General features: G+C 32.8%; 1 protein-coding gene across 2 annotated transcripts in view; it reads right to left on the bottom strand.

The window, feature by feature from the left end:
• LOC129944137 (regulating synaptic membrane exocytosis protein 1) overlaps positions 1 to 27,699 on the bottom strand; it is a 271,531-nt gene that overhangs the window by 47,001 nt on the left and 196,831 nt on the right. For both annotated transcript variants that reach the window (XM_056053334.1, XM_056053333.1), the window contains exons 4-9: positions 18,341 to 18,449; positions 6,446 to 6,759; positions 3,860 to 4,108; positions 3,510 to 3,787; positions 3,192 to 3,443; positions 2,799 to 3,040 (exon numbers count right to left, since the gene is read on the bottom strand). In XM_056053334.1, the coding sequence (XP_055909309.1) occupies positions 2,799 to 3,040; positions 3,192 to 3,443; positions 3,510 to 3,787; positions 3,860 to 4,108; positions 6,446 to 6,759; positions 18,341 to 18,449 (1,444 nt within the window). The remainder of the gene's footprint in view (positions 1 to 2,798; positions 3,041 to 3,191; positions 3,444 to 3,509; positions 3,788 to 3,859; positions 4,109 to 6,445; positions 6,760 to 18,340; positions 18,450 to 27,699) is intronic.

The following is a 27,699-nucleotide window of genomic DNA, read 5'->3' as shown; positions in this document are numbered from 1 at the left end:
TGCTAACTAAACAAAATTGTCGTTTTTAAATAAATTGGGTAATGCAACAGTCAGTTGAAAACTAGGGCCTAGTAACGTACAGCTATCAACCATTCCTGTGTGCGAGTACTGTTGTCAGGGATGGAGGGGACCTAGAGTTTTACGCCGGATCCGAACGGCTAATATGAAAAAGCATTTTCATGACAAGAACTACTCTTGGAGAATTTGTCAATTCCTCGCAAGAGGCAGTGCCCGTCAAAAAAACTTTAGATGGCATAGGCAGGGTTCGAACCCAAGACCTCTAGTATATATGACAGTCCAACGCACTAACAATCATGTCACGGGTACCACGAAGAAATGCCATTACATCGACAAAAAATCACTCTTTGGTCTGGAGGTGTGATTAGACCTCACTTCTTCAAAAACGACGTTAGAACGACTGCCACATTCAATTCGGAGCGTTATGGTCATATGATAGCCGACTTTTTTGCTTGAGCGAATATGCCTTTATATCAAGAGACATTTTCTGAATGCGTAATTTCTCGTCGTGGCTATATCAGCTGGCCACCAAGATCATGCGATTTGAAATTGCTGGACTTTTTTTTTGTGGGGCTATGTAAAACACCGTGTTTATACAGATAAACCTTTACCTCTTGAGCACTTTTAAAGCAATATACGTTAAGTTATTGCTAATATGCTGCCCTATATGTCAATAAGTGTTCAAAAATTATAAATCAATAGAATCGATGCTTGCAACTATTCGCATGGTGGTCATTTAATTTTGTAACCGCAAAATGAATAACTCTGTATTTTAAAAAAAGTAATATGTGATCTTATCTAATTCTAAGACTATGACGATTTCTTGTACTATTAAAAATTTGGAGAATACGGTCGCATATTAAATCAAATTTTTGGAAGAAGACGTTTATTTTTTGTTTCAAAACGTGTACTTTGCAGTTAAATCTCAAAATCCTATGGCTTGTTTCAGAAAACGCTTATAAACTTTTGTTAGTGCTTTTAAGAAACTTTGATATATCATTTAAAGTATAAAAAAGTGTGAAAATCAAAGAGCTTTCTATTTTCCCACTCGTTTTCGAAGGTTAACGTAGACTGTAATTAGGTTGAAACTGTTGAAAAAATTGCGAAATATTGTCCTTCCTGATTAAAATTTAATAGTGAATAAATATTTCTTAAAATACATCCTGCTCTTTTACTTCCGAAAAAAATGATTATTTTTCGAAGAACTTAATTTCTAGAAGAAGCCTCGGAACCCAACCATCCAACCAGCTTTCAATACCTTGGAAGAATCGTCTCCATCGAATTCGGAACCAAACAACACGTCATCTGCCACATTGGGAAAGTAAAGGCGGCGTTCGGTATGCTGTCGAAAATTTGGAGGAATAACTCTTTTAGCTTAAGTGTACAGCACCGGGAGGTTACAGCCATAACAAGAAAGCTACAAAACTTCGTGAACAGACGTCTTCGCAACATCCAAAGGATTTTCTGGCCAAACCGAAAATCCAATGAGGTTCTTCATATAAGGACAGGTCAGGAATAGACTCTATTAAACCAAGGCTTAAGTAGCAATAGATTGGGTATTCGCTACGAAAAGTTAACGACTGCATTGCAGGCCAAGCAATGCAGTGGAATCCCCTCAAACAAGAAGGAAGAAGAGCTGAACGGTCAAAAAGCACAGGGTGCAATACAGTCGAGGAGGTATCAGCGTCACTAGGCAAAAGTTGGAAGGGTTGAAACATATCTCCGCAAACTACACACGATGGCGCATAGGCGTAGTAGAGGCATTAAACCCCTTAAGAAGTTTCCAACGGACTTAATAGGTTTGAGGAACTATGTTAGTAAGTAAGTAAATAAAATTTGAAATCAAAACAAATTTTGATGGAAGAAAATTTGGCTCTTAAACAACGAAATTTTGGAACAGAACTTTAAGTAATTTATTATACACTTCTAAATGCTTTTAGATTTATAACGATAAAATAATGCAGCTCTTTGAAATTTATATTTTGGGCAATAAGTACCTTAATTTGTAGCTCGCTAATGTCTAAGACTCAAAAAAGATAAGCTCACTTATACATATATGCCTACATATTTTTTGTTTATTATAAAGGTTAGAAAAATGTATGAAGAAAATGTGTAAGGTTGTGAAAAAAAATTGTAGTTCCGTAATTCCCTCTAAATGAGTCAGTTGAATTTAATAATCAATGCTTTCTTAGAATTTTAAGCTATTTTCATTCACATTTATATATTTTAAATTCAAGAGTTTTTCAGCTAAATTCACTAACCTCATTTCGATTCTACTACCGCAAGTGTATGTTCAGTTTAAGTTACTAGGTTTTTTGTTTTATAATTAAATTAATCCCCATTCTCTAACTTTTCTACTAATCTCATAAATATCATTATAGAATTTCAACTTTGAGGAAGGCTTATAGGATAGCCAAATCAAAATAGTATTAAATCGTTCATTGGTAAAAAAACTTTCTCATTAATATTTAATATTGCTTAAAGCCTATGGTTCATCCATATGTTAGTCATCATGCCCCAAATTTCCACACCCCATGTCCCTAGCTTAAATGTGGTAAGCTTAACGAAAAGCTAAATCCGAATTGCAGAGTCCTCTAAAAATATCACAAAAGCCTTTTTAATAAATAAATTAATGAAGTTTGGATTAAGTTAACCATTTGAAAACGAAAAACCCCGCAACTTCGAAGCTGCTCAGGGAATATCTAATACAAAAAATTAAGGCTAACATATATCGTCTGTGATGTGGATATGGATGTAGATGGACAAAAAAAAAAACTTACTTCTATGAGCCTTGTCTGTGGGATCCTTGCGGAGGACGATGCGTCGCTTCGATGAGCATATTGGTCCCGAGTCGACATCATGAATAACAATCTTAATTGCCTCTCCGTCCATCGATGTTTGCCGTCGTGGAGCTTCTAGGTCTTCAAGGTTTGGTCCAGTAAACGATGCCATCGGTGGTGGGATAGCAGCTGCCAGACTAGGTGGAAGAGCACCACGGTCACGTAGCGCTGCCAAATCGGGTCTATATACATTTTGGTACGTGAAAACGATAAATTGAAAAAAGAAAAAAAAATAGAAATAATGAAAGTACTTCCAATATACGAGTAGTCGGCAGGAGTATAAGGACTTAAGGTGTTGGTTTTTATTTTAGTGATATTTTCACAAACACGTACAATTGGGATCCTCTTCGACGCATCCGCCTGTCATCGTCGATGCCTAATGTTGGAGAGCCTTTATCGGGACTGCTTGGCGAATCGTCGTTTGTTGGTATATCCATTTCGGATGGATGTGGCACTCGGAAAGATGGTCGTCTTGATCCAGGTTGGGCAATGTGTGGAGTAACTCCCTCGGCAGGGGATCTAGCGAGGGCTGATTGAGCAGCTGCCTGAAGAATTCCAGGAGCAAAGACGTCATATGCTGATTTTCTACACAAATTAAGAAACATTTTAAAATTAATGAAAGAAATATCAGATGAAAACTGCATGACTTACCTTCGTGGCATTGAAGCTGGTAGTCCAAGACCCAAGTCAGCACCTCCAACGCCTCCTGCACCTATGGCACCACCTACAAGACCGTCCTTCATGTCATCGTCGTAGCTGTGTTGTCGTGCGATGCGAGAACCCCTCCTCGAAGCCATTCGAGTCATTGGTGGTCCAAGTGCAACTTCCATATCACCTTGTCGTGGAGGGCTCGACGACCGACTAGGCGCTACGCTGCGACCACCTTTTCGCCAGTCTCCATCTCCACCAGGAGTTTTGGCACCTTTGAGCTATAAGAGAATATTTTAAATGATCGATATTTTTAGAAATCGAGGTTTTCAAAGGCCCTTTCAATTAAGTACCTTTTCCAATTCCTTTAACGAAGCTGGTGATACATCTGAATGCCTTCGCAATTCCGGACTTCGTGGTGGTGCGAGGGCAGCACCGTTACTCGGTGCCAATGTCTGTGTACTCGAACCTAATTTGGCATCGGAGTGTCGTCGTTGAAGTGCTTCTAAAACCGGAACGTCCAACATTGAATCCGTAGAGTCCTGCTGTATACAAACACGTGAGGCCATTTTTCGACGACAAACACTGCAGCGCCACATGCTCTGTGGAAAACAATGATGGTATTTTAACATCCTGTCGATAATTTCAACAATTAAGTGACACATATACGAGTACGACAACTGCAACGGCGGTAGTTCGCATAATTATTGCCTCCCAAAAAAAAAAGCCTTGAAGAAATAAACACAAACCCGCACTCTAGCTAATGACGAACAGACTCTGGTGTTTCCAATTATTAAAAGACCAGTTTTCTGGCCCACAACATGCAATATGGCGCTTGTATACATTCATTTAACAAAAAGGCTCTTCCTCTACATAGCATGCTGCAACCAGCTAGCAACAGTTAGCCATAGCCATAGCTTCATCGGCCTTAATCAGCCAACCAAGGCCCCGATCACATCATACCAGGAAAACGCCAAGCCCCACGCTAATGGATGTGGACAAGAACTATATTGAAGTTTTGGATTGGATGGGTAAGTGGAAGTGGGCCTGGAAATTGGGGTTGGAGTGTTTGGTCGAGTAATTAATATCTTGACTGTAGGCCAGGCATCAATTACCGAAAATGGTGGGGGGTTTGGTGGTGGTCATAGCGAAGCAGTTCGTGCATAATGCATGAGCTTAATGAACACACTAAAGTGGTATTCAATATATCTACCCGGACTGTACGTGAGGAATGGTATGTCAAGGGTGGATATAGCTCTTCTGCCATCATCATCATAAAGCTTCCGAGCTGGCAAGCAAACATAATTTGTGAAACATAAATGGAATATTTTTGAAACTTTCCTCAAGTTATGTGGCAAAGGAAGCCACAGGCATTAGTGGCTGGCAACTCACAGCTCGTAGCTATAGAAACTCACGGCTCGTAACTCATATAGCAGTGCGTTTAGTGTGCCCCGCGGTGAGGTGAGTTAAACAGGGGAATCAATAATAATACGGAAAAGAAAATTTGAGGTTCTATTCATAATTAAATTTGTGAAGTAATCGATTAATTGGCTATATTTATGTTTTATGGTTGTAGCTTGTAGGCATCAGGGGCTGACGGTTAATTTGTATAGGGAAGGATGGTTCTTTGAAAGCATGTCTTTATGAAACCGCATGATTGTTTTTCCTTTGAACGTGCCGTGTTTGTGGCATTATAATGTTCAAAAACAGAAGAGCTTTGCTTTTTGAGGGGATTTCATAAAAAGCATACATTTAATAAAGAGGAAAGAGTCAGGGTATTTGATATTCAAAGCTTCAGGTTGTTTTTGATATCTAAAAAAAGAATGAACGGTTTTGTATTGATTTTAAAAGCAGAGCAAAATACCAGAAGGTCAAACACATGTCCACATTCAATCAATTACTCAGGGGATGAGTCGGAAAAAAACACCTGGCCTCTACAACTTGGTCCAACTTCAAGGAAATTCGGTAAATGTAATTTTGACAGATGATACGAGTTATAGTACATTTTCAAATTGAAAAAGAAAAATCATCCACTCAGAAAATGTGTGACAATCTTTATATATGATACTGGGAATGGGCTGACAAAACCGATATGTCCTGACCACGAGTATGCACTTGTATTGACGGAAAAACTGGAGCATTTTTTTTGGCTTGAAAGTCCTTCGCACTTACAATCAAAATATTATTCATCTTAAATGTCCGTCAAAACCTTTTATTTAGTTTCTGAAAAACTGATGTATAATGGTCAAATTAGTCTTACTTTTGCAGTGGTAGGTTAGGGTATCCACCGGTATCTACTCTTAAATTAGAGATATGTATTTGCAACATACAAAGTTACAGAGTTTAAACAAATCCCAATCAATCTAATTTCGCTGGAGTAAGAAGACCTCAATAAACAAAAATTCAATTAACTCGTTAGTTCCTCAAAGGCTTCGATGTGATTACAGTAATTTGATTCGAGTAGACATTTTACCCAAAAGCTGCCAAACAATTTCCAAACCATACATACATTGAATGCAATGCATTTCTAAATGAAAACCCCATCAAAGACAAAGTACAATAGAAATGTTGAATACCTTTCTATGTCGTCAGGAGTGTGGAAGGGAGATTTATTACAAAACCCAATTGTATTCCGCCCAGCGAGTACACCTTTTACTAACCCCTTTGGCAATAGAAAATAAAACTGAGATAAAATTCAATTGGACGGGTGGTTTTAAAACCAGAATAGCACACAACCACACATACGCTATATCCGGTCAACCATTGCTTTAAAATCGATTATGTAATTCAAAAGGACCGACGCGAGACGCCCGGACTACTCCTAATATAGAAAGAGAGGACTTCATTTAAACCTCCACTTTTCATCTCCTCTGATGCTTTCGAAGTTAATTCCCCGAACACTATTGTGAAAAAATACTATTTCCGTTTTTCAAACTTACCGGATCCTCACTCTCATCCAGCTTACTATAGCTTGCACAATCCTCACAGACTCGTTGTTGGCACTCGTAACATGTTTTGCTGTAGTCTTCTGGCTTAAAGGACTTTAAACATACGCGGCACGCACCAGCACGACTTGGCGGCTTGCCCGGCTCGGCTTTGTTGATGTTATTATTGTTGTTATTGTTATTGAGTTGGTTTGTTGATTGCTGTTGTTGTTGTTGTTGCAAAGGACTGCCACCAGTTGATTCTTGAAATGAGCTCAAGGCATCTGTGTCCATTGGCACCAATGATGGACGTGGTGACATTTTATTTACTGCAAATACATTTTTTAAATTAAAAAAGAGAAAAGGGTGAGTAAGTAAAATGTAAGAAAAAATAGAAAACTAAAAGTGGATACTTTGAAAATTAAAAACAAAAAAACTAGTGCATCCACTTTAAAACACATTGTCAGTAACGGAATTGTGGTTTTCTTTTTCAATTTTCACTAACAGGGCAAATGTGTTTTACTAAAATTTTGAGAGTTATTGTAACTCCCAATGGAGGGAGGTGTCCTAGGGATTATGACCCTCCCCCTGTGAGATATTTTCTGTGTATTTTTTTTTAGAAATTACCTTCACTTCAAAACTAATCGTATCGAGTTAATGGATATGACCCCCATTATATTTTGAATCATTTATTTTTTATTTTTCATATAAACACAAACAATGTATTTTACTTCCTACAACTTTGTTGCCAAAAGTAACTGAGGAATGGACTAAGAACATTATGTGAATCGGAAATTCAGCCCTATTCCTAAAACTTAGCACAGATTCATAAAATATTGACCAATGAACGCGGTAACGTCATATGAGCCGTAAAGCTTATACAGTTAAGTTGTATAGGTAAAGACTTCATCGTAAGATTTGTTAGTAATTTAACGACATTTACCAAAAAGTGGTTTGCTGTCAAAGACAACTTAAATTGTTGTTAATAATTTTCATAATATTGTTTTCTTAGAAAAAGAGCAAATATTTAAGTATTTAAGATGAAACCTTAAATAAGAAATCATCAATTTTTAATATTAAGTTGCCTTTAAAGATTCTGAAACTAACCTTTATTTCCATCTTATTTTTTGATGCATATTCAAGTAATTTTTACTTGCGACATATAGGAACTATATGGCAAGTGTTGCATTCGTAAAAAATATCTAATGAAACATGACATTACGATGATAAAAAAGTCGAAAAATGTGGTTCCCCTAAATTCCCCCAGAGCCTTAGCCATTGTGCCGATTGTAATTAAGGTCTTCAGATGATTAGCTTAAGGTTTTTTTTCCTTTTTTTGACAATCTTTTTGGTTTAAAATCGAAAATTCGATTTTTTTTCAAAAATGAACCGATGGATTTTTTAAAATCTTTCTCTATTTTTTTTCTTCATACGGCTTCTTTATAAAAGGAAAATACATTTTGGTATTGCTTAGAAGGGTGCCCCTCCCCATGAAACATTATTTTTTTAAGTTTTCTTAAGAACTAATCGATCGATTTCAATAATCTTCTCTTTTTTTAGATTGATGATGATTTTTGATGATGAAAAATGACAGAAAGGGGTGAACATTTTTTACGAAACGAAATTTAAAAGTAAAATAAGCACTAAATGACTGCATACAAAAAATATCTTAAAGAACAAATTTAAAAAAAATTGTATTTATACAAATTAATTAAAAAAAATCCTAATCTAATGATTTTCGAAATAAAATTAAATTAATCTTGTTTTTTTTGAGAAGTAAAACGGCATTTAAATTTTTGAGGAAAACTTATTTTACAGGTATATTTTTAAATCTTAAAATATAGAAAATATTTTTTAAACTGAATTTTTTGAAGAAATTAGTATGTTCTAGCGACCCAGTCGTGCATTACAGTGGTGGTCAAGAATTTAGCACACTTGTTAAAGAAAATAAAAACCTTTTAATTTTCAATTTGTTTTCTTATTATGAAATTACTTTTTATCAAATATGTTTAACATCAGTAAGAAGAAAAAAGTATGGAATGTAGAAACATCAATTTTTCGCCTGAACATGAATTTAGCACATTCAACAGTTTCTAGATAAAATTTTACTTATTATTCGGTAGGGAAACCTTTATTTCGCAGTACAGAAGCAATTCTTCTTGGCAAACTTCCAACCAAAGGCTCACATCGTGACTTTGGAATTGCATACCAAGCATTTTGAATCGCCTGCCAAAATTGGTTGTTTTTTTTTTGCTCAATGTGATGTTCAACATCATTCCACAAATTCTCGATCGGGTTAAGATTGGGTGATTGTGCTGGCCTCTTTAAAAAGTCGATTTTATTCACCTCTAAAGCACACTTCACTAACTTTAAAGTGTGTTTAGAATCGTTGTCGTGCATGAAGCGCCATAATAACGGCAAATTGTCTTCTGCGTAGGGTATCATATGATCCAACAGGATAGCTCTGTACACGTTCTGGTACATTTTGGTTTTAATTTTTACGATGGAGCCAACGCGCCGTGCCATGAAAAAGCAGCCCAGACCATAACGTTGCCTCCACCGTGTTTCACCGTCTTAATGGTGTACGTTGGATCATATTCCTTGTTTTCTTGGACGCCATACATATTTTTTCCCATCCAATCCGAACAGGCAGAATTTGGATTCATTGCTCCAGAACACGTTTTTCCAAAAAACTAATTGGTTTGTCTAGGTGAGCTTTGAAAAACTGTAACCTAGATATCAGATTGTTTTTGATACAAGCGGTTTTCTCCGAGCAATACACCCAGATAGATTGTTTTCATTTAATCGGCGTCTTATGGTCCTTGAAGAAACATTTACTCCATAGTTCGTTGAAAGTTCCCTTCGAATGGCACTGGAGGTCTTAAACGGATCCTTGGTCGATAACCTATAAATAATTCTATCTTCATTTGTTTTTGTCTTTCTAGCCTGGGGGTTTTGTTTAACGTCTTTAATCACTATAAACTTTTTGAAATGACGAAAGGCGTTATAAACCAGCTTCCTGGAGCATTCTAACAACTTAGAAATATCTGTTACCGTCCGCCCTTTTGACTTCATTTTCAAGATCACACTTCTATTTTCTTTGAGCATCATTTTCCTTTTGCATGATTATTTATTTTTTAATTTTTTTTTAATATAGATCATTAAGGGAATATTTAAATACCTAAAAAATTATTATTTTCTTTTTAAAGAAACACAAAAATTATAAACATACTCTTTGATTGCAAAACGGGCTAAAGTTATGTCATTTCTGTCTAAAAACAACGCAAATCACAAACAGTCTTCATTTTTCGCAAAACGGTATTTTACTTTTCAATCATTTACACATTTTTATTACCATATAAGGTAGTAATAGTAACAACATAAAAATGAACCGTTACTTGCAAGTAATAAAGAATTGAAAGTAGAAAAATACTTGTACTCTTTTCAATGTTCTAAATTCGTGTCCACCACTGTATATGTATGTGTTTCAAAATTGATGTTCTGGTAAATAAAACTTTGAAGATCTTAAAATTAAGGAATTTCAAGAATATAAATGTCCCTAAAACAGCAAAAGTGACATTTTTGTCAACTTATGTATTAAAAGCTTTGAATATCTTGATAACTGAAGAGAAAAGAGATCCTGAAACATGTAATTTGTGACTTCTACACAAAAGTTTCTTTCCAACTTATCTGTTTACCTTAATATGTTTTTATTTTATATTCAGAGAAATTGTGTACTTAAATGCACCTATTTCCTTAAATTCAAGAACCAAACATTTTTCCCTCCACTATTTTAAAGTTTTGTTGACTCCTTTATAATCAAAATATTTTTTTCCAACTACGAATATGCAGATTGATAGCGATAGTAAAATAGACTCCAGGAAATTGGTCTCATATAGTTTATATTTAGAAAACTGTATGAATCTTTGAATGCTTCCATACGTAGAGAGTCGACCAAATTAAATAGTTAGACTATACCTTGCTGAACAACAGCATTATAAAATAATTTAATAATTAATGCTGTCACTTTAGGCCTTGAAATGTGTACATTTAAGGTTAAGATACACATTCTCTCACTTAAATTTTGTTAGCCTCCTTTACAGAATAATAAAGAACATTTTTAAGCGGTTAGTAAAAACTCGTCTATATGTTAAGCGTGTGACCATCCCAGTCTGGATCCGCCCTTGGTAACTTCTTTTTAGTTTGTTACCCGGAAACTAGTCATAATAGTTCTTTTTTTGATTTTCTAATTTGAACCTCTTCCCTATTTTCTTGACATTTAAACTGTGTTTTGAATATTTGGAGTAATCACAACTCTATAAAAGTACATTGTGAGCGGAATTTACTATTAAAAGTTCGAAAAGAACCGTTTTACTTACTCCTGTGTGCGAGTAATGTCATGAATGGAAGGGACCTGCAATTTGTATTTCAAATCCAATGGGTTAGTTTAAGAAAGTAGTTTTCTTGATAAACAATAATTACTCCTGGAGGAATCGTCAATTCTGCACAAGGAACCCAAGACCTCTTGTGTGACACCATGAGCAGAGCACTATTCATCATGCCACGGGTATTTGTCAAAAACCAATTGTCCTTAAATTGATTCAATGCCCATCATTTGTCCTTCTCCTTAAAGCTTTTTTCTATCTTTGAAGACTCTGTACAGTATTAAACATAGTTTGAGTAAATATAGTAAGTAAGAAGACTTACTTAATGCAAAAGAAATGTTTCACACTTTTGTCAAATATCAACAGAATCATTGAAATAGAAAGCATTGAAAAATGTATTTTTAAATGGACCTTGGTCGTAAGGATTTTCAGATTTTTCAGAATTTTCTAGTTCTCTTATCGTTTTAAAAACCTTGAGAGTAATCACAACTCCCAAAGTGCATTAGAAACTCGAATATTCGTCTCGAAATGAAATTTTAATTCTTTTCGTCAAAAATCAACAGAAAATCACTGAATTTCCTTGTTGATCTTTGTCTAAGGAATAAAAGACTCAAATCCTATTCAAAGAGCATTTCACTAAAGTTTGAAAAAGTTATCGATGCTTAAATGGAATTTACATATAGGGTTGGTATATCTGTAGCTTCCTTCATAATGTCAAGTAGTGATTTCTATTTTTTTCTACTTTTTTTTTAAACCATTTTCCGTCTTCTGGTTTTTTTTTGATACTGGAAGTTAATCTAACTCCCACTTTGTACCTTACCTCGTTTTGTTGAAATAAGTAAAAATCCATATCATAAGGAAATTTTAATTCATTTTTTCATTAAAGAACAATAGAATTATTAAAATTCGATTGGACTGTTGTTTAAATATGAGAAAACCCTTATATCTTAAAAAACGAATGAAAACTTAAAACCATTTCAACGAGCATCAATAAAAGTTGAAAAATTTAACGATGCTAAATGGCTCTGGCACGTATGGTTGTTGCTATAAAGAATACCATCCCAAATACAAAGAAAAAAAATATATAGAAAATTGATGAAATACTCATACGCCTCAGTGCACCGTTTTTTATTACTGCACCTGCATCAGAGATAATATCCTTGAATCGTTCATTGCTGTGGAACTGAAAGCCCCCATAGCAATTCAAGCATATGTCTTTACCACCAAGACCAATTTATTCTTCAAAAAGACACCAGAAACGATGTGGCAAGAGGTGGTGTGTGTTGTGTACATAGTAGAATATAGTTTACTATATATGCAACTTTGCTATATGAGAGTGTTCATGTGGCAACTATAACTTGGCCCTTCGTTTCCACAAGTTTCCCAAGTGCTAGTGCTGGTGATGGTGATAGTGCTGGAGCTTGAGCTAGTGCTAGGTTCTAGTAGGTATAGCAAGTATCCAAGGTCTGCCACTCCATTGGTTCTCCTTCATATTTTATTAATAACCTCTTTTAAAATTTCTTCGTGTTGCTGCTGCTGCAGTTGAATATGAAGAGTTATAGTTAAGGACGAAAAATGTTGCTCTAAATTTGTATAGCTATAGGTAGGTAGTATAGGTGCTTTTCCACAGAGCATGTAACTATCGTATAAATTTATAGCTCCCATAGCCACCATAATCATCCTCTGTGTTTTCCTTTCTCTCTCTCCTAAGATAGACACTATCGATTTTGTTCTTTTTTAAATTCCCTGGGATGTGAAACATGTTGCTGATGGTTAGTTGTTATGGCTCCATCGTCAAGGAAAGCGAATTTACAAAGTTCTTCTGCATTAAGCATGCGGAAATGCATTATTATCACTATGTGTACAAGTAGTTGGTTTCCCTAACACAAGAGACAGAGAAAGAGGAAGAGAAGCAACGTGATAAAGGAAAGGGAAATGGAAAATGTGACTGTGCGGCTTTGTATAAGAAAACTTATATCCTTAGAAAAAATATAAAATTTAAGTACTTTATCTTTTGTGTTGGAAGATACCTACCGGTAACGAAAAAGTATACAAAAAACAAACTCTCAAGACATACCTAGACCGATACTGAATACTGATACCTTTGCAGGAGTATCTTTATTTTTCAAGGTAAATTTACCTCAGATTTTAACCATCGGCATCGTCAGGTTACTGGTTTTTGTGTGCGTCTATTCCACTGCATATCCTCGAGTCTGGTTATAATGTTAAAGAAATATTTCGAGATAATTACAACGAGAGAACATTAAAAGACTCCTTTCTCCACACAGAATTAAGAAAGAAATATTCCAAGCTTTGGTTTGAGACTTTATAAACCCATTTCAGAAGTACCAAAAATGAATGCCATGAAAGTATTCATTTTTATGACCTTTAATGACTTTTTTTGAGACTTAAGTTTATCTGATGAGAATATAGAAAGAAAAAAACAATACATGACTTGATTCTAAAAACTTGGTCGTATAGTTCAAGAATTTAAAGTACTCGTGCATAGCTGATGGTTTTAATGATAAAATCTTGATTTGAGAGTTTTGTATAATTTGAGTGTTATGATTTTTAATAGCTCTGGGCTGTTCAAAACTAGTGTATGTTTAATGCTCATAAGCACATCGGAGCACCTTCTATTTATTTTGTTTTAAATTAAATTAAGGTATGAGGGAGCTATAGGTACATATTCGATAAAAGCAAAAGGAATTTTTTAAATCGTGATGTCAGTTGCAACATTACATATAGTCCAGTTAATAAAGGTTTTCACCTCAACAAAAATCGAACAGTTTTGATACCTGGCACACTTACTAAGGGATGTCTGGTGATGACCCAAAAAAAGTCACCAGGAATCCAACGTAAGCTCTAGCGGCAGTTAAGAGAAACATGGAGATTATTTCAGTTTTCCACTTTCATCTCAAAAACTATTTGTCGTATCAAAAAATGTTGTTCCACAAAATTAAAGCTCATTAAATTTTATAAAAAAAAAGATTTCATGATTTTTTTTGGTATTTGTTATAGTTTATAAAATAACTCCAGCGGCAGTGAAGAGAAACATAAGGTTTTTTCGGTTCTTCGGGTTTATCTTAAAAACTATTTGTCGTATCAAAAAATAATCTTCTACAAAATTAAAGCTTATTGAATTTCCTAAAAAAATATGATATTAATTTGTTTGTACTTGTTTTAGTTTGTAAAATAACTTTACATGGATTTAAGAAAAACATGTGTTTTTACACAAAAAGAAAGCTTATTTAATTTCCTAAAAAAATATCGTTTGCATTTTTTCGTGGCTGTAATTGTCCATAAAAAAAACTGTAGTATTCAATTTGTATTTCTCTTCTTACTTCTGAAACTCGTTGGCCCACTATATTGCTCATTGCCTGCATTCCTAGAGAATAAGGATTGTAGCAAGTTACTCCATCATTTCCAGCAATGCCACTAGCTATTGACATTATTTCATTTGTAACTGGAAATGGAGGATGACTTTGGAACCAATTTGGCAGCTTTGCAATGTCTGTATTATCTCTTATTTAACGTACCTCCCAAAATCTTCATGTTGCTCTCTAGTAGAAAAAAGAACGCCAGTGAATTCTTCGAGAAATGAGAAAATTGCATGAGTTGTTGTCAAGCTACTCATACTCTTCAATCCACGCATTAGAGTTTGTTCAATTGTCTGCTCCGACCATACCCCTATCCAATATCGGTCAGTTCTTCTCACAGTAAAATAACCCTGTTGCACAAAGTTTTTAAATTCATCTTGGGTCATCACAGAAGACAGTTTTATAATGTCCTGCAAATACAGGTGACATGATTTGGCGTACGAGAAGTGTCCAGCTTCATGGAAATATGGAATCATATTTTTCACACAGTTAATGTGGGCATTCCAATCGCCAGACCGCTAAGCGTGAATAAAATCATTAATCAATGTAATCATATTAAACAACTGAATCCATAAGTCCGCTGTTGGCCCATTACATTTGAGTTTTTTGAGATTTGTTTGTAGTTTCTCACTATTAGATCAAATGATAAAATCTAGTGCACATAAAGTAGGGTTCTCAAGATAATTTTTGATGGCGTTTTGGATTTCCTCTAATTCAAGTTGACTTATGTCGACTTGTTCCATTATTACATTAGCTAAAGATGTTTGTATTAGTATTAAAACACGAACTGTTCTAGTGAAAGCTTTTCCTTGCAGCATCTTTTCTGTATATAAATAAGGCAAAGTTGCTTAGTATTGGAGACATGAATGATCTGGGACGTACAACTGATATAATGCTATGCCCTGTTGCGATGCATTTCCTTTTTATATTTTCCATATCCGTTTTCTTTATTGTAAGAGTTTCCAGAAACGTCATCAACGTGATCGAATAAAATCATCACATGTTTTTTTACATGCCTATAGAGTTATTTAACAAACTAAAATAAGTACAAACAAATTAACATCATATTTTTTTAGAACATTAAATAAACCTTAATTTTGTAGAAGATTATTTTTGATACGACAAAAAGTTTTCAAGATAATCCTGTAAAACTTAAAAAACCGTATGATTCTTATCCATGCATCTAGAGTTATTTTACAAACTATAACAAATACCAAAAAAATCATAAGATCTTTATTTTATAAAACTTAATGAGCTTTAATTTTGTAGAACAACATTTTTTGATACGACAAATAGCTTTCGATATAAACGTGAAAAACTGAAACAAACACCATGTTTCTCTTAACTGCCGCTAGAGCTAATGTCGGATTCCTGGTTACTTTTTTTTGAGTCATCACCAGACATCCCTTAGTAAGTGTGCCAGGTTTCAAAACTTTTGGATTTTTTTCTAAGGTGAAGGCAATTTTTTTCGTTCATTGACTGGACTGGACTGGACTAGGTTTATTTAACGTTTGTCCATGTCCATTAATTCATAATACGTATTATTTGGCTATTACTTTTACAATATTTTTAATATTTGTAGGGTTTATCATTTCTGATTCTCGGGAATATCAATTATGATGATACTTACTTGGCAGTACGCCAAGACAAATGAGGTTTACAACTGTATTCTACTTTAGAAAAGAATGTGGCTTGCAGAAATCTTACATGTTTGAAATAATTTTAAATTTAGAAGATAAAAATCCAGCGAAAAATTATCATTGAAAACGGAATAAATTTACTATTTACTGCAATAAAAAAAAACACTTCAATTGAATTGTGAATTTCAATATTTCAAATAACAACACAAAATTTCTAAACATAATAATTTTAAAGTTTAAGATGTCCTGAATTTGAATCTCAACTTTAAATTCTTCTATCACATCAGGTATTTAAAACAAAAACATGTACAAAAACAGGGTTTTTAAGGCTAAATGAAAACACAATATACATATGTATCCCTTGGGATCTTTGTTAACTTCCCAAAGGAAGATATTGTAATCGGTCCGATCTGTTTAATTGGAAAAAATAAATTTCTCAAAGTTGGTAGAAATTGATTTTCGATCAAATAGCTTTTTAAAGTTTTAAGATATTGGCTTAAAGTTAATTTTTTTTTATAAAAAAATATTGTTTTCAAAATTTAGAAAAATTGAATTGACAGTTTTTTTAGAAAAAATAAAAACCTAAACAAAATTAACAAAAGCTGTTAAAAAATGATTTTGACTCAAATATCTTTTCCAAACCTTCAGATTATGGCTTCCAACTTATTTTAACGGGATGTTAAGTTATTAGTGTGGGTTGCATCCCATCCTTTTTTTTATATAAGTTCATAAGTCATGAGTTTTTACATGACTTTAAAAAAATTGAGTCTTGGAGTTAATTTTCATTGCTGAATCCTGACTTTGATTTAAAATACCTGCTCCATTTTAAAAAAATAACTTTTTTCAACATTATTTTAATAAAAGAATTGTTTGAATAGCGGATTTGTGGCAAGCACACAAATTAATTGCAAATCAATTCATCTTTTTCTGTGAAAAAAGTTTTAGAAAAATACTTCAGCGTTTCTTTAAAATTATTTGAGATACGTGAAGCCTAACTAGTTATGAATTTTTTTTCTAAAATAGTTCAAAATACTAAAAATATTTCGTGTGAAGAAATGTATTGTGGATTTGGAAAATCATCACCAATTTTAAGGTAAGTAAATCTACTTCATGAATATAGATAGCCTCCAAATCAGTTAGAAATGACAAATTTTATTAACAGCATCAAAACCATGTCAACCAATATAATTTGGTGTTTAAATTGGACACACAATTTATCGTTAAAGAACTTCGAATTTGCGTTTTAGACAGTAAAAATCCATTATCAATGTTATTAACATTGATAGTGGATTTTTGAAAAATGAAATTTGTTTATTGTGGCCGTGAAAAAAATCTTTAATAATCGGTTTTAGAATTTTATTTTTACAAGTATTGCATTTTTTTTTATATTATCTACTAGAAAAAAAATTCAAACGTCAATTTCTCAGAAACGCAGACTCATATTATTTTTTCAACCGATTGACTTGACACTATATAGCAGCAAAAATTCTACGTCTTTTTAAAGCAGTTATTTTAATATATTTGAAATTCTAAAAAATCATTGGCTTATTATGATTCCACCCTTTTTCCTTAAACAAAAGGAGAAGTCATCGCAAAAGTGCTGAGCAACTATCATTTTAAAAAATAGTAAATATTTTCTAAAAAATGATTGCAAGCAGTCACTGAAACTTTTAGAATTAATTATTTTAATATTAAAAGCAACTTCAGAAACTAATCAAGACTTTCGGTCGTAGCACAAAATATTGTATTGACAAATTTACTGTTCTATTAAGATTACGTTTTCTTTTCAAATTCGTTTAGGTTTGAAATAAGTCAACTTTATTTAATTTACTAATCAATCATATTACATTATACTTTATGTAACTTATTGCTCATTCAAAATTTGTATTCCACTACCTCAAAATATGTTGAATGCACATTTGTAGTTTGACAAACTAAAAATAAAGGAAACATTTTTCTGCACGCTGAATTTCGTAAATTTCATTTATCAACAAATTTTTGGAAAAAATAACAAACCACCTTTTTTCGCCTCACTAGGGTGAACAGAAAGAGGATACAAGATTGTTTTTTTAAATATTTCTATTGGAAAATATTAACGTTAAATAACAGAACAAAATCATTCGCAAAAAAAAAATACTACAATTTAAAAATGTTTTTTACTTTTATCATATTTGTTTTTTTCTGTGGAAAGCTTTAAAATGGCTGCCATTGAATTCATTAAAATGACAATTGTTTTTTCCATTATTCATTGATCAAATATTAATATAAAAATAAATTAAAAAAAAAAGTGTAAAATTTTGCTTACAGTCATTTATAAAAATGGATATTCATGTAAAGTCAATGTTATGTTCAAATTTAACATGTGATGTGAAAAAATAAATTTCAGCTTTTATTGACTTTACTATTTTTGTTTTAATTTAAACTAAAAGCTTTTTCTATAGTTTTGTTTCAAGTTAGCAAAAAAAACAATAATTTTAAATTCCTGCATTTTTTATTTATAGTTACCTTTATCTTGTGCAGTTAGCAGGGATGACGATAAAGTTTGTTTTAATTTCCCAAAAGTTCCTCCTGTGTCAGGAGCATTTTGTGTTTGTGCTTCATCCTGTGCCACCATCTAAAAACGAGATAATGTAATGAGAGTTGGTTTAGATATTACGACACTAACTGTTTTCAAACAAAAACAAAAAACAGAATAAATAAAAGAAAATAAAACAATTAAAAAATATAGTCAAATCAGTTAGTGAAACAAAAAATTGAATTAATATCCAGGCAGATGGAAGAAAAACAAGTATTGTTTTATGTCTAATTTGGCTTTAATTGCATTAAAAAAAGGACACTAAATTTTAAGGTTTTTCATTAAAAATTAAATGACTCGATTTAACGGTTTTTTTCACAGTAAGTTGACTTTCATATTTCATTATGGTTACCAAATCGTCGTTCGAGAATATTCTAACTAAGCAGATATTTGGAAAGCTGTCACATTCACTGCAGTGATCTTTTAACATTTTATGAGTAAATACTTAACTAAAAATAAAGCAATATATGTAAGCTTCAATAATACATTTAAAGATCTACAATCATAGTTCAAAAAACTAAAAATGTAAAGAACTACAACCGTGTCCTTCGCTCATAAAAAGGAATGCTGCTATAGGCTGCAGTGTTGATAAAAATCCAGGTTTGTTGATCTTTATTATTTCATATCTTTTAAAGATTAATAATTGTAGATGAACAACAAGCTCCAGAACAAAGAACTCCAACTATTTTGAACTTATAACAACTATTTCGATGAGAAACTGAAATAAAATAACCTGTCAAAAAAAGAAACTGAAATTTTTTGTAGTATCAATGAGTTTAAAAACAGTCTACTAAGTGGATTTTTAAAAAGTCTAATGACAGGTGCTTCTACCGAATATTCACCAATGAAAGCTTCCGCGTTCAGCAACCCAATAAAATTTTAAGATGGTAAATGGATCGGAAACCCGAAACAAAAAAGATGATTTCTTTGCTCTACATATTGCAAATGTCTTACTCCATTATTAGCAAATACAACTATAGATTCTTAAGAGTTTGTTGATATAAAAGAAAAATTTGAAAATCCTTTTTAGCACTCTTAACTACATAATGTTTCTGATAAGAAATCATCAGGGTACAATCCTTCAATAGTTTCCAAAACAAAAATGAAATTTAAAAATAAACTTTCTATGATAGACTAAGAACATTTAATATTGGATGTCTATTAAAGGCACTTAAAATAAGTGAGTATGCTCAGTTACATTCTTAAATGTTACCCAAGCTTTACAAGGTTTGTCACTTGGGACTTGAGCAAAAACCTTTTTAGGCAGTACTACGAAGTACTAAAATCATATGTTATTACTGAAGCTTGAGAGTACGGTATAACCAAAATTACTCAGCACTGATAAAAATTGAAACCAGTGTACCACAAAACTGTATACTAGGACCCAATTTTTTTTTGAAATAATTGTATATCAAGCTTATCAAAACAGAATCGAGACTTGGAAATTTTATAAAAAATGAGCCAATTTCTTTAAACAAGTAAGAAGACCTTACTCCAAAAGTACAAATATCAAGGAAATGCTTTGAATGCAAAGCTTAAATGAATAGTGTTCATCAAAAAAGAGAAAAGATAATCTTGAAGTACCACCGATTCTTACCTAGTGTCTTTTGAAGATTACCTCAAATAGACAAAAAAAAGTTAACACTTCCTTTAAATACATTAAAATGTTGGGATTTTTCATCAAAAAACAATCTTCTGTTTTAATTCCCACTTTCAACTCGGAGGATAAGTTGAAAGCAATATTTAAGCACTTGAGGCTTGCAAAATACAAGAACGATTGTTGAAAAGCCCCTAACGTCCATAATGTGTCATTTTTAATGTACTTTTTGGACTGGTAATGGCTTAATTATTTAAAAAGTAAGGCATCGATTCTTTTGAGGTAAATTTTGACACATATAGTAACTTCACTTACATAATTTAATATGCTATACAGATAGTCGTCTGAGAATATATTATAAAATATTCATGTTTAATAGACCGCTTATAGCTGTCACTTTTGAAGCTTTCATCTTTTGACGTCTGACACGTCAAAACTTAACTTAAAATTGAACAATACTCGCTTCGAAAGCTCATTTTTCAATTTAACCTATTTTTAAAAAAAGGTGAAATTGGTCAAGAATTGCTGTACAAAATTTTCTAATAAATCTGTTGTCACAAATTCTATACGTACGACTTACAAATTGGATAGAACAAAATAATTTGATAAGTTGTTATTAAGCTGATAGTCGTTCAAATCTGTCACTTCTGATAAGATCCTTGTTAAAAAAATGACTATATGCTTTTTTCTTTGATTTGAAAACTGCAGGTAAACAGGAAATCCCTAGTATATAAGCTTTCAGTGATCATTTTATCAACCATATTCAAAAGGTTCTACGAAAAGTTGCTAAAAAATGTTTGTGCAGCAGTCAATAACGGTCCAAAAAAATCAATTCCTTTTGCTGTTTACCCTGTTTATGTACTATGTCGAAAATCACATCACAGGGGGAGTAAAGATCGGTGATGAAACTGTCAAAATTTGTCTTTACATCGACGATCTAGTTATCTAAGCTGATTACCCACTTACTCTACAACTACTTATAGAAAGTTTTGAAAATACTGTCATACGTGCGGCACAAAAATGAAAAGCTCAAAATTGAAAATTATGGTTTTTAGGTCCCGTAAAAATTCAATCGGTTATTAGTCGTGACTGGACTCTCAAGTTCGATGCTAATGAAGCTTTTGACGAATTTAAATACCTTTGTTATTTATTAAATCATAATTTGAACGAAAAGAAAACGAAAGTGGCCTAAATAGATTTAAACAACATGTAGGTTAATATGTTCAATAAAAATTCCGTTGATCCAGCATTAAAATTAAGTATACATATAACGCTACAATCAATAGTTGCTTTTGCTATAGCATTGAAGTATATATCATGTAGATACGTGAAATTAGAAGCACTGTAAAATATTACGGGGTATTATTTGACAATAAATTTTATACTGTCAAAGAACACGTCAAGTTATTTCAACCAAATAACTTCTTTTTTTTTGAATTGTTATAAAAACATATAGTGTAGCTTCGGCTGCTTGGCACGTAGTGACGTCTTGTTTAAACCAAATGTTGCCACTATCCTCTTCTTCAATGTTTGTGAACAAACATTCGTTCAACAGGCGCGATAACGATTGCCATTGACTGTAACTGCCACTCCTTGCTTACTTTCCAAGAAAAATGGTCCAATTATGTCTCTGGACCAAAATCCGCAACAAACCATGACTCGTTTTGGGTGTATCAGTTTTTTCATATCCGTTTATCAGAAAGATAAAACTAATTATCTTCCAAATCAGACATGAACTAAATGTTACCATTCACGAAATAAGCAGTATTTGAAAAAAAAGTTAAATGGCGGACCCGGTATTTTAAAAAAACCTGAAGTCTGCCGCAATTATGTGAATGTCAAAAGCCCATCGTCAACAACCTGATAGGTCCTTACCAGTTTGGTTTTAGGCAGAAAAGTCCACAGTCGATCAAATGTTCACAGTACGGCAGATCCTGGACAAAAACCCAAGAACACCAAATCGACCACCCACTATTTTTCATCGATTTCAAGGCCGCATATAACAGCAGAATAGAGCCATTGCAAGTTTTTGGCATCCCTGCCAAACTTGTCCGTTTGTGCAGGATGACCATGAAGATCTCACGAGGTTGGAAACAACTTAAAAGAACCTTTCGATGTCAGAAAGGGTTTTAGGCAAGGTGATGCGCTTTCATGCGATTTTTTTAACATTGTACTTGATAGAATAAGCTCAACTATTAACGCAGAAAATAACACCTGCGCTGAGATCAAACGAAGTCTTACTCTTGCTAACCGCTGTTTCTTTGCGCTAAGAAATCAATTGAGCAGCAAAGTCCTCTCTCGAAGGACCAAAGTGTTGCTATATAAAACCCTCATTATCCCCGTCCTGCTATACGGTGCAGAAGCATGGACTATTCCTTGGGATTCATATATTTCAAAAGTCAATTTGAGTGACGCAAATGAAACTTTTTTATTCATTATTAATGAAGTTGTACGTAGATTTGTTCCACTCAAAAAATCTAAATCCAGTTGAAATCCAGCTTGGTTTAGTAAGTGACTAATTAATTTAAAAAAAAAGGAAAAATAAAGCATTTAAACTTTTTAAAAAGAATCACGAAAGTATTGAAATTCGGTCGAGATATTTAAATTGCCAAAAGGAATTTATGACACTCAATAAATTTTTGTCGATCCCATGTGTTTACTATAGAATCTAATATAAATAAATAATAGATGAAGCTTTTGGAATTTTATTAATTCTAATTAATTAATGGTTATCCAAGCTGTATGAAGTACTCAAATACATCAACAAGTGACTTGAATGAGATTTGCAATTTTTTGCTGTCTACTTTCAGTCTGTTTATTCGCTAAACTCACCTTCCAATCTCGAATTTTCACAGATTCCAGTATCTCTTAATATTGGTTCAATGAAATTACAGGTTTCAGAAGTTATGACAGCCCTGCTTGACTTAGATAGAACCAAAAAAGGAGGTCCTGATGGGATTCCACCCAATTTATTATTTAAATGCACATCTCCCTTAGCCAGGCCTTTGACAACCATCTTTAATTTGTCTCTTTCTCAGGGTCAGTTCTTAGAGTGTTGGAAATTGTCTTTAATAACACCTGTATTTAAGTCAGGATCTTATAAGGTTGGTACTAACTATAGACCAATCTGTAAAATTTCAGCTTTGCCAAAGTTATTTGAAAAGATAGTCTTTGTTTACCTATCATTTCAAACAAAAGACATTGTTTCAGTACATCAACATGGTTTAATATCTGGAAGAAATATGGTAACTAATCTATTATTAATGGGTAGTTATATAATCAACAATTTTGAATCAAATTTCCAAACGAATATTATATTTACTGATTTCGCCAAAGCTTTCGATCGCGTAAATCATAAGGTTCTTTTGAATAAACTTTTGCAGTTTGGTTTTTATTCTAACCTTATCGATTGGTTAAAATCCTATTTTTCGGAACGGATCTTGGTGCCATATGGTGTCCCTCAGGGCAGTCATTTGGGACCACTATTATTCCTATTATTTATCAATGACATTCCTGATATATTCAAAAATTCATCATGCGTCTATTAAATCCATTCAAGATTGTTCTTTGTTGAAAGATGATTTAAATAAATTGGTTGATAGGTGTGACAAACATTTTCAAACGGGTGGTTCAGAAAAAAATCTAGGAGTTGTACTAGCTACAAAACTTTCCTTCTTACCGCACATAGATTACATAATTAATAAATCCAATCAAATGCTAGGGTTCATTAAGAGAAACACTAAAGAATTTAATTCTTTTTTAATTCTTTGGTTAGATCAGTGCTTGAGTACTGCAGTACGGTTTGGAATCCAACTTAATAACTCGTGTGAGCGGATAGAAAAAGTACAAGAGAAATTTACAAGATACGCATTTTTTAAATTAAATTGGAGGATTGATACTCCACCTTATAAAACCAGGTGCAAGTTATTTGGAATACAAAGCCTGGAAAGTCATCGTACATATTTTGGAATAATGTTTATTAGGGACACAGTCTCACACTATGTTAAATGTCCTAGATTACTTTCTTCAATATGTATACGCGTTCTTAGAAGTAATTCTCGTGATTTCATTTTGTTTCATGAGCGTTTTCATAGAAAAAACTATGGTCGTAATGAACCAATATCTCGTTGCATCAGGGAAGCTAATTTTGTTTGCAACAGATTAGACTTTTTTGGTAGTTGCAATAGAGATACTTTTAAGCTATATGTGTGTAACTTATTAAATCTGCCTTGATTTAAACAATGAAATTTTATAATTATTTATATTTAATATAAAATGATAATTTTATTTTATTGCTAGTTTAGTTGTTAAGAACTAATGTATTAGTCTATAACTGAAAATGTTCTCTGATTGATGAAATAAATAAATAAATAAGAGGATAAAACCACCTTGGGTCGTTTCGAGAGAAAAGTTCTTCGTGTGAACTACGGTTCCGTATGCATAGAAGGGGAGTCGAAGAGAAGATGGAAGGACAAACTGTACGGCCTGTAAAGCGACTTAGACTTAGCCAGTAGGGTAAAAGTTCAACGACTAAGATGGCTAGGTCACGTAGAGCGCATGGAAACCAATACTCCAGCCTGGAAAGTCTTCGAATCCACAGGACAGTGCAGTAGTGGAAGGTGACCTCACCTAACTTGCACCTGGAGCATGCTCCCTATGCAACCTTAGTCAGGACGATAATATTTTATACTTTACAGCGTTATGTCTAATCCTAAAGGAACTCCGAAAACTCTATTTTTTCAAAAGTTTCCTTTGATTAGATAAATGCATTAATTTTTTTAATTGTATGCCTAGGCTGGAAGTCACTTACAGGACATATCTCTCATGCAAAAATAAATTCGAAGACATATGTATGAAGGCTTTGAGAGCTCAAATAACAAAATATTTCAAATCTTTCACCTTCAGTCACTGAATTTTTTAAATGCATCAAAATGATCTTCGTTTTCATCGAAAAATAATCTTCATCGATGAGGCCCATTTTCACCTTGTAGAATTAGTTGATAACCAAAATTGTAGTATTTGAGGCTTAAAAAATCTAAGAATGATTGTTTAACAGCCTTTCCGTCCCCAAAGTGTTATTTTCTTGGTCTGACTTTTATTCTGGCTATGGCATGGAAAAATTGGAATACATTTTGATCAAGTTCCATCAGAATTAAGAGGAAGACAGAATTTATATAAACAATTAGTAACTTGTTTACAATCACAAAACTTATTTGAAAATTGGGCTGGTGCCACAGTTACATTGCATGCATAACGATTTCGAAATGTCATTAATTGATGATTTCTTATGGCCAAAATTGGAATTTTTTCACAAGAGACAATTTGCCATCCACACCTTGCAACCTAACAAATTTAAGCTTTGGTTTCGTGAAATATAATATAAGGCCTCATGCTAAGACTCCACACCCAATTCAAGACCTTAAACATGAAGTTCATTAAGAAAAAATATTGTCCAATTGGGCGTGCAAAAATTCTATCACAAGTATTAAAAGTCATGTATTAAAACATTCTTCACAAATTGTCCCCATAAAATCGAAATAGAATTTATTTCGCGTAAATTTTACGGCTGAACAAACTTTCAGTAACTGACATGTTATTTTGCAAAAGGTGTAATTTGTCTTACGTCTTTCATTTTTTCACCTAACGCTATCACATGTGATATAAAACAAACTTCCTTAATAAGAACTTACAGTGAATGGTTTTTTTACGGCCTTCTACCTGTACTAAACATTTAGATGAACGATAAAAATAAAACTTTAATTTTTTATATTTTCTGTTATGTGTTTATGGTCATTTTTATCAACCATAAGACAACCAATACCCTTTCCTAGCTTCGAAGGTAAGAAAAGTGTTGTATAGGCTTTCTTCTGGTAGTAGATTGACATAAATGATAGCAAAAGGTGACATGGGTAAAAATTCAACCTCTATTATAAGGACTCTCTAAAGGCGAAATTTTCTCAGGAAGTAATAAATTTCTATTTTTACCTTAAATACCGTCTTCAATTTTTTTGTTGTGTGCTATGTTGACCATCATCCCAAGAAAAAAGTGGACAGAAAAAAATAAACTTGAGGAAAGGCTTATGTAGTGGAAATGAGTTCATAAAATAAAGATTAATCAAAAACATGTGAACATGAACACAAAATTAAGACTCACAGTGGGGAATTTATTTGGTAATGTTGGAGTAACTTCAAAAATTCATCAGGTGAAATTTTTTGTTTTGACAGCTGTCACATATTTATTTCAAGTCATTTAATTTTCCATCTTACACATTGAATACTTGTTTAAATGTGCTCTAAAAACTTTTTTCGAATAATAGAACCAAAAACACATGATCTTGAATATCAATCTTAATTGTTCCAACATTTAAGATATATACATATGTATGCATACATAAGAATAGGTATTATTCTAACACATAAATAGCACTGAAATTGCTTTTATGCACCTTCAAGAGTGACCTTGTAAACTATTGAGCAACTTTCTTCCAATTTCTTTATTATTGTGAGAACTTTGCAAATTATTTCAAAAGGTTTCTAACTTTTGCGGTTAATTTAATTCCCCTTTTACACCCTTTATTGTCCCACTGTTTGTAACTTTGGTCGGTCTTCCTATGAATGGCGATATACCGTTTAATTATGTTTGCTCCATATATAAAGTTCCTTATTTTATAAGTGAATGTGCCATAATCAACGTCGTTCGTCGTCGTCGTTATCGTTATCGGTCGTTGCTATGATGTGCGGGTAGGGTATTATATACAGTGAAAACCCCTCTTTCATAAAATAATAATGTTCAAGAAGGTCCTTCTTGTATGAACTTATGTATGTATGTGTAAAGAGCTCTATCTTCACTTTTGCTTGAAGAGGAAATTACAATTCATTTTCCATCTTATATAGACTCTACTTGATCGAGAGTACACTTCTTGTGGAGGGATTACAACGGAAATAGTTATGTATGCCATTCACATATCATCATGGTAATGAGTTAGAGGAATATTGGAAAATACTTGGGGAAATCGATTTTCTTAAACTATTTTAATAGTTTAATAAATTTTCAAAAAAAAAGATGTAATTCAATTAATTTCCATGATGAGCTTAAGATTAAGTCATTTAAAAACAGATTAAAGTTGACCTTAATAAACAGAAGATTAAAACATTTTGAATTTTTTTATTAAAGATTTTATTTTCCTGCATGAAGTCGAAGTCGCTTATTTTCCCAGGGAGTAAAAAGAATCACAGCGAATTTGAAAGTTCAAAGTGGCAAATTTAGTTTCTAACTAAAATTGGAAAAAAAGAAGTTAGAATGTGACCCACACTGATAACTTCCCAACCTATCTGTCGATTTGTCTTTCTTAAAAGTTTGTAGGTTTTCGTGTTGGGTTAAAAAAGTTGTCAGTAGAATTATTCTTAAAATACTTAAATTGCCAACAATATTTTGCATATAATGAAATACTTTCATTTCAAAATCTATTTTTGTAAACGGGATTTTTAGTAGAAAACCAGTTTTTACCAATTTAAGTAGCTTTTCTTAAAAGTTTTTATGCAAATACAAATTGGAAGAATTAAATTAATTTGAAGTCAATATATTTTATTGTTCAAGAGATATAATGAACCGAACATCAATTTTTACCAAATTTTCGTACTATTCTTTTTTTTATCGAAAACAATATTTTCTGTAATATATTTAAGTTTTAA

This window comes from Eupeodes corollae, chromosome 2 (genome assembly GCF_945859685.1).
Source record: "Eupeodes corollae chromosome 2, idEupCoro1.1, whole genome shotgun sequence".
In the NCBI taxonomy this organism is placed as follows: domain Eukaryota; kingdom Metazoa; phylum Arthropoda; class Insecta; order Diptera; family Syrphidae; genus Eupeodes; species Eupeodes corollae.
Note: the sequence above shows the minus strand (reverse complement) of the source record. Positions and strands in the feature narration are given on the sequence as shown.